Source organism: Cynocephalus volans, chromosome 1 (genome assembly GCF_027409185.1).
Source record: "Cynocephalus volans isolate mCynVol1 chromosome 1, mCynVol1.pri, whole genome shotgun sequence".
Lineage (NCBI taxonomy): Eukaryota > Metazoa > Chordata > Mammalia > Dermoptera > Cynocephalidae > Cynocephalus > Cynocephalus volans.
The window spans coordinates 33641026-33655709 of record NC_084460.1 but is presented as its reverse complement, the minus strand read 5'-3'; the positions used below and the strand labels follow the sequence as shown (position 1 = coordinate 33655709).

Genomic DNA, 14684 nt, shown 5'->3' with positions numbered 1-14684 from the left:
CTTCTGCCTGCTCTGCTGTTTGCTTCTCACTCTGAATCCCCACCTCAGGGGGATTCAGTCATTCATTCACAGCTTCCCTCCCTCCTTCATCCCTTCTTTCATCCCATTTGACAAAACAGTCTATGCCAGGCCTGTGCTGGGCTCTGGGGCTGTAACATAAGACAGATCCTTCACTGTCCTCAAATGAATAGTTGAAGAACTAGCACTTGCCCGTACATTGGGAACGATGATGAATGCCCAGTCATGCTGTGAATGCAAAGGATGGGGTAACCAAAACGTGGCAGGGAGGACTTCCTGGTGGAGGAAACAAAATATGCCACTGCCCCGAGGCTGGTGAGAGCATGGAGTGCTGGAGGCCAGTGTGGCTGGAGCAGAGTGTGTAAGGAGGTGGTCAGGGGCCAGACCCTGCCGGCCAAGGGCCATGGTCAGGGTTCTGGTCTTCACCTCAAGAGCCGTGGGGAGCCATTGAAGGTTTATCAGAGAAGTATTGATGTCAGATTTGCATTTTAGAGTCTCCTCTGGCAGCTGGGATGTGAGGGAGCCAGAGTGGACATGGGATGACCTGCAAGGTGGTGACATTGTCCAGGCAAGAAGGGCTGGTATACACCCTCACCACTTGGACACTGGGTACAGTGCTCCCTGGGGTACAGACGGGGCATGTGCAGGCCCAGAGCAGAGCAGATATTCCCAGGGCCTCAGCGTGTCACCTGACCCCTCTTCCCTCTGTCGACAGTGCTGCGGTGCCTCGGCATCCCTACCCGTGTGGTGACCAATTATAACTCGGCCCATGACCAGAACAGCAACCTGCTCATCGAGTACTTCCGCAATGAGTTTGGGGAGATCCAGGGTGACAAGAGTGAGATGATCTGGTGAGGTGGGGCCCAGGTGGGGCCAGGGCCCAGTGCAGAGGGCCCCATGGAGAGGAAATCTGGGAAGGCTTCTTGGGGGAGAGGTCACATTTGAATTGTACCTTAAGAGTTGAGCAGTGTTTGGGCAGGGGGAAACAGGGCTTGAAGAGGGAAAGTCAGCCACTATGCATGGAGGGGCATCAGGGAAAAGGTAGTTGGGAGTCTGGAATGCCAAGTTAGGGAGCCTGGGCTCGATTCTGAAGTCGGTGGGTTGTCACTCAAGGCCTCAGAGTGGGAGAAGGCTGTGCTAATGACTGTGGACCAGGAGCGCTAGAGGGGGAGAGGTAGGAGGCAGGGACTAGGGTGTGGTCCAGGTGGGTGGTGATGAGGCCTGAACCAGGGCAGGGTCTGGGGGCCTGGAAAGGAAGGGATGGAGCCAAGAAATTAAGAGGTCAAATCAGCCAGACTTGGGAGCCATTGAAAGGGGAGTGGAGTGAAAGAGGAGGTGAGAAGGGCCCCAGGTATAGGGGTGAGCGCCTGGCAGGGAGGTGCTGCTAGGATGGGCCCACAGGAGCAAGAGCAGGAGGAATGTGTGGCCCTGCTGTGTTCAGCTTAGGACAAGGTGAGTGTGCATATGTGTGACATGCAGGGGTAGCCTGCCTGCAGGAGGTGACAATGAATGTTGCCAATATTCTGCTTTGTTTCCCCACCAGGAACTTCCACTGCTGGGTGGAGTCGTGGATGACCAGGCCAGACCTGCAGCCAGGGTACGAGGGGTGGCAGGCCCTTGACCCAACGCCCCAGGAGAAGAGCGAAGGTAGGTGGGCATGGCCCCGTGACCCACCTGAGGAACCCGAGGCCCAGAGAGTTAAAGTGACTCACTCATTTCTAGGATGGGCAGTAGCAGAGCTGGGATTCCCACCCAAAGACCACTGACTGGTCCACACGAGGTGGGGGACCTCACTTGTATTTTCATAGGATGCTCCTTTTATAATAAGAAAAGCAACTCATGTGCATTGTGGAACATGGAAAATACGGAGAAGCACAAAGAAAAACATCAAATAGTATCTTCATCCTTTTCCCCAAAAATAAGCATCATTAACATTCACACACAGCTTCCAGTAATTCCAAATTATACGTTTACATGTGTGTATATGTGTGTGTGTGTGTGATATATATAGTGTGTTAGAGAGACAGAGAGGAGAGCACGCCAAAGCAAAATTTGGTAAATGACATGGACCCTTTCTCAGAATATTTTTAAATGCATAGACTATAATGCATAGGATTACAAAGAAGAGCAATTACACTAAAATATAGTTATCAAAAGTTTTTAAAAATAAATTTATGATACAATATATGCTTCTTTATTTAAGGAGATCCAGTGTCGGGCTGGTAAGTTCCATAATATAATGGTAGAGATGAGCATAATGACATATCCTGTTATCTGTGACAGCTAGAAGTGATATGAAAACAGCTGTGGTTCCTGTGAGTGACAGGTCACGAGTGCTCCTAGGGCTTCTGCGGTTTGCTGCCTGCTTTTGCAATTGAAGGAAGTGCTATCAAAGTATAGTGAAAATAAAGATGTCATTTTTTTTCCCACCCAAGTTCATGGACCCCTGAATTCTGTTGGTGGCGTCTTGGGGGTCCAGGGATGCAGGTTTAGGAATTCCAGCTGCAGGTAGCCTTTTTTCGCATTTCTGACCACTTGTCAGGGTATCGTTAGCATTTCTTCATCAGATGGTTTTCTGTGATTTGAATTTTAATTTGACGTTACTATGTTCCATCACATGGATGTGCTGGAAGATATCTGCCCAGCATCTTGTCCTTGACATGGAAGTCTGCAGACAGTGTGAGGCGGCTGTAAACCACACTGAGATGAACTTCAGGTGTGCTCGTTCGTTCAGTCAACACACACCTGCTGAGATGGGCACTGACTTCACCTCTCAGTATGAGCAGTAAACAGGGCAGATGACCTCCTTTCTAACACTGCCTGCTGCTTGGCTCCTTAATTTCCGCAGGATGCGTATTTTATTTATCAAATACTTGCATAGCATTTAGTATATGCTAAGAGCTTTACATCTAGAACTCGCGAGTCCTCATTAGGTAGATCCGGTATTAGCCCCACCTGAAACTGCAGCTTGGAGAAGTTCATGACTAGTCCCAAGTCACACAACTATTTAGGCTGAGCTGAGATTTGAACCCTAAAAGGTAGGCTCCAGAGTTCTTGTTCTGGACCCTCACCCTATGGTGCCATCCTAGAAATGGAGCACCTGAGTCAAATGGCTGCATGGTCTCAAGATTTTTTGCTATGTGTGGTTGGATTGTGGAGGGTTTTGGAGGGTGCCCCCCTATCCCAGGCCCATCTCTCCCTCCTCCTACTCCAACCAGGGACATACTGCTGTGGCCCGGTTCCAGTACGTGCCATCAAAGAGGGTGACCTCAGCACCAAGTACGACGCACCTTTTGTCTTTGCCGAGGTCAACGCTGATGTGGTGGACTGGATCCAGCAGGATGACGGGTCCATGCACAAATCCGTCAACCATTCCCTGGTTGTGGGGCTGAAGATCAGCACTAAGAGCGTGGGCCGCGATGATCGGGAGGACATCACCCACACCTACAAATACCCAGAGGGTAGGTGCCTGCTCTCTCAGAGCCTTTAACACGGCCTTGCAGATAAGCACCCCATTTTACCAGCCCAGCAGTAGGCTTGTGTATATGTGTGTGTGTGTTTTTTAATTGGCAGCATGCATATAACAATGACCTGTAAATTCCACTCTGTTTTAAGAAATTCCTTAGAAACAAGCGCAAATACATTGGGGGATGGTAGTAGAGGATTATTCATTTAGGAAAAGAATTCTATATTCCACAAAAGGAGTCAATTCAGTTTTTAAGTTTCACTTTTTTGGTTGGTTTGACTCTTCATAAAACTGAAGGGGGATAGCTGTTAGATAGCAGAGGCATGCATCTTACAGAAAAGTCAATAATGTTCATGTTGTAGATCATATTGTTTATTAACAGTATTTATCAGTAGTGTGACCTGAAACTACAGGTGAGCAATTTCATACTTTTTTATTGCAATGTATTTGTACTAGAGAGGCCATGGAGGAGAATTTCCTGGAACTTTTCAGTGTTTATTTTTGCAGTATTTGATATAAACCTGGGGGAGTGAGCATGAAGGTGTGTGGGAAAGGGTTAAATCAAAGAGAAATGGACCAACAGAAGCGTAAAGATAACATAATGAGTTCAATCAGACACAAGGAGATGCATCTTTCTGCTACTGATGTTAAACCAGTAGAGGAAAAAAGGACTTGGTTTATTTTCAAAAATTGGATTTGAGTACATCCAATAACTGATTTAATACAATAGATATTTTAGAAGCATCTATGTGTCGCCAGGCACAGCGGAGCTCACAGAGACTGAGAAACCATGGTCCCTGCCCTGGTGTGACCCCCACTGACTTCCCAGGGCTGACTGAGGCTTGGGTATTTCATGGCCATCCTCTGTCTGGAAAGGATAAAACAGAAGGAAAAGATGCTTTCCCCGGCCTTTGAAAGGTCTAGAGCTGATGATTTGACTGAAGAAATAGATATGCACCCACCAACACTGGGAAAAAATAAAAGGATCATAGGAGAGAAGTAAAGTGAATGTAAAGAAGAGGACAGTCATTCCCACCAGAGAACACATACAGTAGAGAAGGGCAGGGAAAAGATTGCAGGTAGAAGTAATCCCTGTGCAAATGCTTGGAGGTGAGAAACTTTGCATTGTATTTGTGCCTAGTATGCACCAAGCACTGTTATAGGCACTGGGGATGACATAAAAATAAGTAAAACACGGTCTTAGCCCTCAAACAGCTCAAGGGCTTAAGCACATGAACAAAACAAAACTCCTTGGAAAGGAGTGGTCAGTGAAGCTCCCTGGAGGAGAGGTCATTTGGGGCTGGGTCTTGAGGGATGTATAGGAGTTCATTTGTGGAAAGTAAATAAAGTACTCTTTCCTCCTCCTGGCACAGAAATGTGGAGAAGGGGCTCCTTCAGGACTGCCATGAGTCACCAGGACTCTGAGAAGCCAGCTTGCCCTGTCCCAGCCCTCTGCCCGCTGATCCTATTCCAGCTGTGATTGGGGCTCTCTTCTCATCCCTACAGGGTCCCCAGAGGAGAGGGAAGCCTTCACGAAGGCCAACCACCTGAACAAACTGGCTGAGAAGGAGGAGACGGGGGTGGCCATGCGGATCCGCGTGGGCCAGAGCATGAACATCGGCAGTGACTTTGACGTCTTTGCCCACATCACCAACAACACCGCTGAGGATCGTGCCTGCCGCCTCCTGCTCTGTGCCCGCACTGTGAGCTACAATGGGGTCCTGGGGCCTGAGTGTGGCACCAAGGACTTGCTCAATCTTTCCCTGGAGCCCTTCTCTGGTAAGGCCCTGTGCTTCTGGAGCATTTATTGAGCACCAATTGACCACGAGCTAGGTAGTGCCCTGAGCACTTATCACGTGTGATTTTACCTTACAAACACCTTACATAGCATGGACTCTGGGTCAGGCCCTGTCTTAAGCACTGTGTAAATATCACCCCATTTGATTCTTATAATAAAAGTGGGAGGTGGATTCTATCATTGTCCCTATTTTCCAAATGAGGAGACGGAGGCACAGAGAGGTTAAGTAACTTTCATGGGGTCACACAGTTAGGAAGTGACAGGACTGAGATTTGAAGCTGTCATCTCAGTGACTGTACTATTTTGTTTCACCTCATCTTCTCATGACCCCCAGTGCTTTCCCAGATCCTCTGCTCCCCTCTTCCAGCTAATTCCTTTCCCCTCAAGCTCCTCTCCAAGGTCTCTCCCTGTGACCCCTTAGAGAACCTCTCCTATTCCTCTGCTGCTTTCAGCCCCAGAGGAGAGACTCTAGACGTGTGCTGCCCATAGAACTTTCTGTGATGATGACGTTCTGTATCTACACTGTCCGGTACAGTAGCCACTAGCTCCACGTGGCTACTGAGCCCTTGAAATGTGTCTAGTGCAACTGCAGAACTAAAGTTTTAATTTTATTTAAGTAACTGCATGTGGCCAGAAGCTGCCATATTGGACAGGACAGCTCTTATAGTGATAAGTGAAAATGTCCCAGCCTCTGCAGTAGAAGTGTCTTCCTCCTGGCCTTGACCTTCTCCTCTCAAATGGCCACAGTGCCTGGCCTGGCTTCCCTGTTAGGCCGACCCCATTCCCTGTGAAATAGTGTCATTAGACAACCCAGCCCTGAGCCCTGGGCAGAGGCCTTGTTGCTCAGGATTCCAGGCTGGAAGCCTGCACAGTCATTGTCTCTTGGTCTCTTTTGCTACCTGGCTTTGTCACTGTGCCTGGATTTCTTCCTAAAATGATTTTTAGGCTCTCAGGTCATGTCATGAGACGGCACAAAGCCAGGACTCGAGCCCAGGTCTCCCGTCCCCCTGCAGCCTGATCCCATTTTCTCCTGCAGACATGAGGAGATGCAGGGGTCTTGGAGCTGGGAGGGGACCTGGGAGCTGTAAAGTAAGTCACCAGCTGTCCACTGAGGGACAGCATGATCAGACAGAGCATTGTCCCTGGGGCTTCCGAGGGGAGGGTCCCACGTGCTGTGTTACACAGGCAAATGGCCACCTCCCTCACCCCAGTGTCCCCATCATGCATGTGGGGTTATGATCTGACAGTGTAGGATTGTGCAGGGGGTAACAGGCTGTGCACACGGTAGGCACTCAATGCCCTGGAGCCAGGGCGATCATACCCCAGGGCAGGACATGTTCCGTGTTTACAAAGTCTGCTGTACTCCCCTTCCCCTACCCCTGCCTGTCAAACCAGTACTGCTTCCTCTCCTCTGTTACCTCCGCCTTGACTCTTGACCCCATAGGCTGGTGTATGGGCACAGCCCTTGAGTTCCTAAGAAAGCAGCTCTGTGTTTTGGGCTGGGGGAGTCTATGATATTGATAGTTGCCACCATCTGGTTTTTCTATCTTGGGTCCACCGTGAGCACTCCTAGAGCCATACTCCAGGGCAGACCCACTGTCAGGGGCCAGGCAGAGTCCCTCAGCAGGGGCCAAGTCCCCAGGGGGAAGAGCCTCTTGGCACTTAAGCTATTGAAAAACATATTCTGAAGCTGGCCAGACCTGGCTTTGAATCTTGCCTCAGCTGCCTTCTAAATGTACAGCCCAGGGCAAGGTGAACATGTCCTCTGAGCCTCAGATTATACCTGTCTATTAAATGGGGCAATAGTACACCTGCCTAATGGGCACCTGTGAGGACTGAGAGAAGATGTGCACTTAGGAAATATCTGGAAAGTGCAAAATGGTGCCAGGACATGGTGGGGCCCTTACTCCTCACTGAGCAGATGTGCAAAGTGGCATGGGAAGGCTGAGAACCCCTGTAGGTCTTTCCTGAACACCTCCTATGCCATGCAGTGGTGCCAGCTCTCGGCTCAGTGGTTCTTGTGTCCCCACCACCTTGACGGTGTGGAAAAGACCCAGCTCTCACCTCTGCATTCCAGCCCCAAGGGTCCATCCCTACAGGTGTGTGGGTGGTCAGGACACCCAGGTTCTAGCTCCTGCAATCTGCCCACTGGCTGTGGCCTCCCAAGTATTTCTCTTTTCCTTTCCAGACACAGGTTCCCCATTTGTAGAAAGCCTAGTCCATCTTCGAAGGGCCCTTCCAGCCCTTTGAATGCACACCCGCCTGTTCCTTCTTGTACTCAGAACTGCTCTGGAGAGAGGAAGTGTCTCTCCTGGAATGCGTGGCATGAGGTGAACTCCAGGCCTGAGTCAGGGATGCCAAAATAAGTTTCTCCCAGGCCTCTGTGGAGTCACCCTTTGCCTCCCAGATGCCACCAGGGTGCCTGGAGCACTGTTCTTCAGTGGCTTCAGCCAAGCCTCCCAATTTTTCTCATCATTCTGGGGATGTACTCACAACAGAGGGGGCTCCCTCCTGCTGGAGACCCACGAGGGCACAGCCTGAGGGGAGGGGAGGGCAGAAGCCCAGTGTGTTGCCCTGTGGCTGGAAGGTGGAGCTGGTCCAAGATGTCCTGTTGGGACCTCCAATGCCAAGGTCAATCTGAGACAGTCTTTCACTCCTAATCCCCCGCACTCTGGCTGAGCTGCTTGCTATGCTTTGATGATAAGATCTGGGGTATTTCCATGTACTAATGGACAGGAAGCCAGGCCCAGCACAGCTGAACAGAATCCAGTTGCTCCCCATTCCTGCCTCCTGGTTCTGCCACTTCTCTCCCTTCCCTTTCTACCCTCACCCTCTCTTCCTTCTCTCTTGTCCCTCCAGGTGGGTCACTGGGAAGGCAGCCAGTGTGGCCTCGGTGACCATCCCCAGGGCACCTTCTCCAACAGGGCAAATTGTCCAAGAAATGATTGAGACTAAGCACACATGTTTCCTCCTTCCAGCCAGCATCTGGCCCAATGCCAAGGCTGTGGTCACTGGCCTGTGGACAGCAACTCTCAAAGGTCCAGCCCTGCCCTGGCCTCAACCTCCTGGAAAGTCAACAGTGGGGGCCACATCCTCTAAGCTCCTGTCAGAGATAGAATGTTTTCCTTCTATCCTGTGCAGCAGGTCAGAGTTTCCACTCTGCTCCACCAGGTCTTGATCTAGTAATTTTCACCCCTTATTGTCCTTTTTGGCACAGAAGTTTGGTTTTCTTCCCCAGATCATGTCATCTGATCAGAGGTTGGAGCAAATCCACCCTGTGAATGAAAAGTCAAAGGGCTGGGTAGGCTGTGCAGCATTTTCCAAAGAGTGAGATGTGGACCACCAGTGTGCACGTTCAGGGCCTAGACCTGGGATCACACAGTGAGAAAGTGACTGTCTTCTTGGGTCTCAATCAGTCCTCAGATGACCTCATGGGGAAAGTTTCAGCAGGTGCTAATGGGTCTTTGGCATCCCTAACCCTTACTAATCTCTCTCTTTAACAGCCAATCCAGGTCTCAAACTGAGTCCTCAGCAGATGCTAGTCTCTAGCCAGAACTGAATAAGCATGGCTTTGCTTGCATTCATTTTTACTAGACACCTTCTACCTATAGTAAATGAGATGGGTTTGCTGCAAATAACAATGAAAAGTTTCCCTAAGCCAAAAAGGCTAAAAACTATAAAGTGAGTTGATTTGAAGGAAAATAATGAGGATTTACATAGATGTGTGAAAATCATGAATAGCTGGAGTTTGGGAAGGAAGGGAGGGGACAGAAGGCAGAAAACAGCATCTGTGGCCATGGCCCTGGCTCCTGCCTGCAGGACAATGACAACGAGAGGTTGGCTGGGTACCAGGGGCCAAAAGAGCATCCTTCCAGTGCTCCTGTTGACAGGAAGGCCAGGGGAGGGTCTCTGTGAGTGAGGGGACAAGGAGGGCCCTGCACAAGCCTGAGGATTCCCAGTCCTGTGCCCTTTTCACTGCTCCTTCCTGCCTCCTACAAACAGACCCTGGTGCCCTCAGGTCTCAGTCTTCTTGTCAGAAACAAGGGGCTAAAAACCACACTTCACTGCTCTGCAGTGGGAGGGTTTGGCCCTGCCAGCTTCTTTCTCATCACCTCGTCACTATGTACTTTTGCTTGGAAATGACCTCTGGTCTTATCTCTGCCCAGCAGATGTTAGATGTCCCAGGGAGCAGAGAAGTAACAGAGAGGAGAGGTCTTCTTCCCAGGCTCACACAACCAGTCAGTGGCCAAACAGGGCCAGAGGCCAGGTATCCTAGTCTGAGCACTCACTTACTGGCAGAGGTGTTTCTTCATCTGTGAAATAGGCACAGTCCCACCAACCTCACGGAGGGAAATGAGCTCATACCCACAAGAGACACTTTCCAGAGAGTGCAGATGATGCTGTTGGACTAGATCTGGATGGTTAGTTCAAGTGCCTGTACCAGCTACGTGGCCTGGAGCAATGTTATTTGCCTGAGCCTCAGTTTCCTCATTTGTAAATTGGGCAATGATGAAAGTACCGCCCTGCTGGGGTTGTCGATGGTCCAGGAGCAACAGAAGCTAACACACCCTGAGTGCTGAGTATGCTGGGCACTTCGCTGACATGGGCTCAGCTAATCCTCCACATAGCCTCATGAGTGCCTTTACTACACAGATGTGAAAACTGAGGTCCTGGGAGGTGGAGAGACTCACCCAGGGTCCCCAGTTAGAAAGGGCAGAGGCAGGATTAGAACCCAAGCCTGCTGGAGCTCAGCACTTCCCCCACTGGCTCTTTGCCTCCCGTCCCCAGCTCCTCCATGGGAACCCTGGAGTCTGGCACATGGAGGAAGGCCTGGGACCTGCTCAGCTGCTCTGGCTGTGTGACCTCAAGCACATTCTTTCCCCTCTGTGTGCCTCGTGGACTGGCAAGAGGGCAGGCAGGAACAATGATTCAGCCATCATGCACAGCCTCCCTCTCCCTCTTCTGCAGAGAAGAGCATTCCTCTTCGCATCCTCTATGAGAAGTACTGTGACTGCCTGACGGAGTCGAACCTCATCAAGGTGCGGGGCCTCCTCGTTGAGCCAGCTGCCAACAATTACCTGCTGGCCGAGAGGGACCTCTACCTGGAAAATCCAGAAATCAAGATCCGGGTAAGGGGCGGGCTGGGCAGGGCTTGGTGGCAGGGGCAGGGTCACAGGGCTGCACCATGCACACACCTGCAAACCTGCAACCTCAAGACTTTTGACGCCCCAGAGTCCTCAAATCCTGCCTCATCAAAGAAAAGCATCATGAAGCTGAAAGAATTTGGGACTCTAGGAATAGCCTCTAGGAATGAATCCTAGATTTCCAGGAATTTAGGGATCTTAGAATCATGGATCCTTAAAAGAGTAAACTCCTAAGGCTGCCCTCTCCAGGCCCTTGGTGATGTTGGTGGGGCAGAGAGTGAAGGGCACAGACTGGGTGGCCCTGGGCATGTTACTTTGCCCCTCAGTGCCTCGGTTTATTCGTCTGCAAGATGGGGTTGATACTAGCACCTAGGGGTGTTGTAAGGATTAAAAGGAGACACATAGAGCCATACCTAACACACCATAAGGCTCAATAAAAGCTGACTTTTTATCCCCTCCATAATCATCATCATAGCAATTCAGTAGGAGGAGCCACAGCCCTGGAACCCACAAATGCAGCAGTTATGAATAAATAGTACACAGCAGAAGGAGACACAGGCAGCACTGTGTGCCAGACGTTCTGCTAGGAGCTGGGGCATATTAATTCATTTCATCCTCATGAGAACTCTCAGTCAGGCATTTCTCTCCCATGATGAAACCAAGGCTCAGAGAGGGTAGTAACTTCCCCTGGGTCACACAGTAAGGAAGGGGCAAAGATGATTCTGGCTCCAAAGCCTGTGATCTTTCCACTCCAGACTCTAGACCAGTGGGGGCATTTTGTACATCCCCTAGGTCACGTGGAGCCTTACTGCAGCTCCATGAAGGAGACCCGGGCAGGTATCAATCACTGGTGTTTTTCAGAGGAAACCAAGGTACAGAGGCCAGGAGTGATAGTGGCAAAGCTGGGCACGTCGTCATTCAGCAAACATCAGGCCAAATTGCAGTAAATGCAGAGGAGGTGGGGCCTGGAGCCCACCTGCCCCTGATATCTGCCCCATGCCCTCTTCCAGATTCTGGGAGAACCCAAGCAGAACCGCAAGCTGGTGGCCGAGGTGTCCCTGCGGAACCCACTCACTATGTCCATATCAGGCTGCACCTTCACTGTGGAGGGGGCTGGCCTGACTGAGGAGCAGAAGGTGGTGGAGATGTAAGTGCTGGTCCTTCCAGCTTTGGGGCCTGGGGGAAGAGGGCAGGTGCTAATGGGGCAGGGACTGCCCTCAGGCGCCAATCCCTGGCCCATAACCCCTCCTCTCATTTCCCACACACACCCACACCTGTGTTCACTCCCAAACACCCTTGGGCCAGAGTTCCCACCCCCTTCATTCTCTCTCAGTGCCCACACCATGTTAGCTGTGTTCCATGCTCGTGTCTTCACAAACCTGAACAGTGACATGTTCAATCATTAAGCACCCATCTGACACATGGATCCTCACCTAAACACATGAATCTGCGTCCCAAAGTTTGCACATGTGCATGCACACACACATGCATACATACCTACAAGCACATGCTTCTGTCTTTTACTTTTTTGCTGCAATGTTACTTAGATACCTATTTGTGTGAAGAGCACAAATCATGTATGTACAGCTCAATACATTTTCACACACACAGCCATCGGAGCATACCTGCTCTTACCCCAAGCACACATCCACTTCCATGCACACACAGACACACACACACACACAGACCCTACACTCTAGGAGGGCAGATTGTCCAGGCCCCACAGAGGGCTGTGAGGGGGGCCCATTTTATTATTACTGCAATAGCACCACATTCACAGAGGCCCTGTGCTAAGTCCTCATACATTTTCAGTAGTCACATGTCATCTAGCCTGACCCCACCTTGGAAGAACCAGGCCTGGGGCCCCTCTCCTCACCTCACCTCTTCCTCTCTGCAGCCCAGACCCCGTGGAGGCAGGGGAGGAAATCAAGGTGAGGGTAAACCTGCTGCCGCTCCACGTGGGCCGACATAAGCTGGTGGTGAACTTCGAGAGCGACAAGCTGAAGGCCGTGAAGGGCTATCGGAGTGTCATCATTGGCCCCTAATAGCCTCCCGTGCTCAGCCCCACCTAAGCCTGTTGACAGCCCCCAATTTGACCCCCATCTTTATCCCAAGCCCATGAGCAAGATTTGCCCCTTCTTGGGCCTCAGACCCCAGGGCAGCGGTGGGCTGCTCATGGGAGCTCTTGGAACGGTGTGTACTTCTGGCCTATTTTGTCCCCCTAAACCTAGCTCCCCACCCAGCCTCTTAGCTGTGAGGAATGTTCTGTGTGACCACAGTGGGAGCCTTGCCCTTGGCTGACTGGGGCTGGGGTGAGAGAGGAGGGACTTACACCCTCTTATCCAGCTCAGATGCCATTTGGAAAGCCAGTGACCACCCTCCATATTGTTTGATCCACTCCATGGTCCCTTGCAGCAGGCCAAAAAGGGATAGTGTGCCTGTCAGCTGGATTGAGGAATTCAGCTCCCTAGGGTGTGTCCAGTACTCTTTCCCTGTGTATACCCAGGTCCCAGCAGCCCTTGGGAGAGCCAGAGCCTGGTGGGGATGGGGAATATAGGCCAGGTCCAAGCTCCCCTGTACACCCCAGCAGCCCTGGCCCGATAATGCCCACCCACCTCACCACCTTGAGCCACTACTATGTGCCTGGCGCCTTCTACACTCATTGGTGCTCATAGGGCCACCAACCCATTTAATTGCCATGGGAAACTGCAGACTGAGAGCTGCTTTCTGGATGAGGAGAAAGTCTTGGAGAGGGGAGGCAGCCCACTCCATACCAGTGACTTGTGGTTATTTGTAAGGCTGGGTAACATGAAGGACTTGGAATAGAGCCCAGACTTTCTGACTCTGAGTCCAATGCTCTGCTTATGACACCAGCCCTGACCTGAGAATGTCAGAGAGGCCATTTGGGACCTGATCCAAAAAGGCCCAGTTGGGGTGAGGTGGTGGGTAGGGGATTGAGGGGCTGGGGGCCAGAGCCCAGGGTTCAAGCCCCAAGTCTGGCCAGGCACTGCCTACCCCTCTCTGGGCCTTGGTTTCCTCACTGGTCAGAAGATTGAGCCGGCTTGTGTCTAAGGTCCTCTGAGCTCTGTGCTTCTGATGCTTTATACAGCCAAGCCTTGTAAATAACCACAAGGTCCACTCCCTGCTCCACAAAGCCTTAGGCCACAGGCACAGGATGTTTCTGAGAGTGAAACCATCACCAAGACCACCTGCTGCCAGCCATGTTCCGGAAACTGTGCCCAGGTACCTCCCTTCAGAACCCAGTTCTAGTGGAGAAGAGCCCTGGATGCCCCTGTCCTACCCATAAGTCTGCCCACCGCCATGCCTAGACTTCACAAGAGCCTTAGCTGCTGTGCTGGTCACTCACCAACAAGGTCAGAACCACGATACCCCTTTCTGCAGGGCCCGGGTCTCTGAACACACCTCCTGCCCCTGAGTAAGCTTGGGGAGCCTGTTGAGTCGTCATCTCTGAATGTTATCCCCTGCTCTCTCTGCATGACTGGACCTCCCTCAGGCTAAAAGGGGGGGGATTCTCTCTACCGGGAGTGAGATCACAGCCTCTAGGGCCTCCAAAATCCCAGCTAGGGGCTTGGGGAAAACCTTGCTGACACATTTAGAACTTTCTGCTTTGCACAGGGAAGAACCACAAAGTAAGCTGACATGAATATGTTCTATATAAATACGGCTTTATTTCTCTATAGTTTTATAAAAGCTTTCAGGTTCTAAGCAGGCAGTAGATGTGCTTTTGAACCACAAGGAGCAAGCACTGAAATAAAAGAGTTTATTTTTCACATTCAAACAAGGTCTGGTGTGGTCCTTTATGAGCTTTTGAGGGGGATGGGTGGGTGAGTTCATTCACACCTGGACCAGCCACCTCCTACCTAAGAGCCTTTCCCAGCCTCAGCTCCTCCCCCAGGTTTAAACTTTCCTGGCTCTACACAGTCTGGCTCCATCTTCAGCCCCTTCCACTGAAGAACTGTGTTTGGGCTACAGTGAACTTCCTGTGTGCCCTGAACACCCTGTGTAATTGTCTATCTCTTTGCTTTTGCATGTGTAGCTCCTTGAGCCTGGAGTGCCCGTCCTCTTCCTTACCTGTTTTGCAAACTCCTGCTCATCCTATAACACTTGACACCTCTTCTATGAAGACTTTCTGATTTCTTCTCAGCCCCTCAGAGTCCTAGAATGTGGACCAACTCAAACATTCATCACAGTGAATTTTAGTCCCATACTGGCATATCTGCCCGCTTCTCCATCTTAT

At 51.0% G+C, this 14684-nt stretch overlaps 1 protein-coding gene across 2 annotated transcripts in view; it reads left to right on the top strand.

Annotated features, from left to right (window-relative positions):
- TGM2 (transglutaminase 2) overlaps positions 1-14228 on the top strand; it is a 33179-nt gene extending 18951 nt beyond the window's left edge. For both annotated transcript variants that reach the window (XM_063112946.1, XM_063112953.1), the window contains 7 exons: positions 734-869; positions 1562-1665; positions 3237-3479; positions 4991-5263; positions 10251-10411; positions 11437-11573; positions 12324-14228. In XM_063112946.1, coding sequence (XP_062969016.1) covers positions 734-869; positions 1562-1665; positions 3237-3479; positions 4991-5263; positions 10251-10411; positions 11437-11573; positions 12324-12471 — 1202 coding nt within the window. In that variant the 3' untranslated portion in view covers positions 12472-14228. The remainder of the gene's footprint in view (positions 1-733; positions 870-1561; positions 1666-3236; positions 3480-4990; positions 5264-10250; positions 10412-11436; positions 11574-12323) is intronic.
- Positions 14229-14684: the final 456 nt, after the last annotated feature.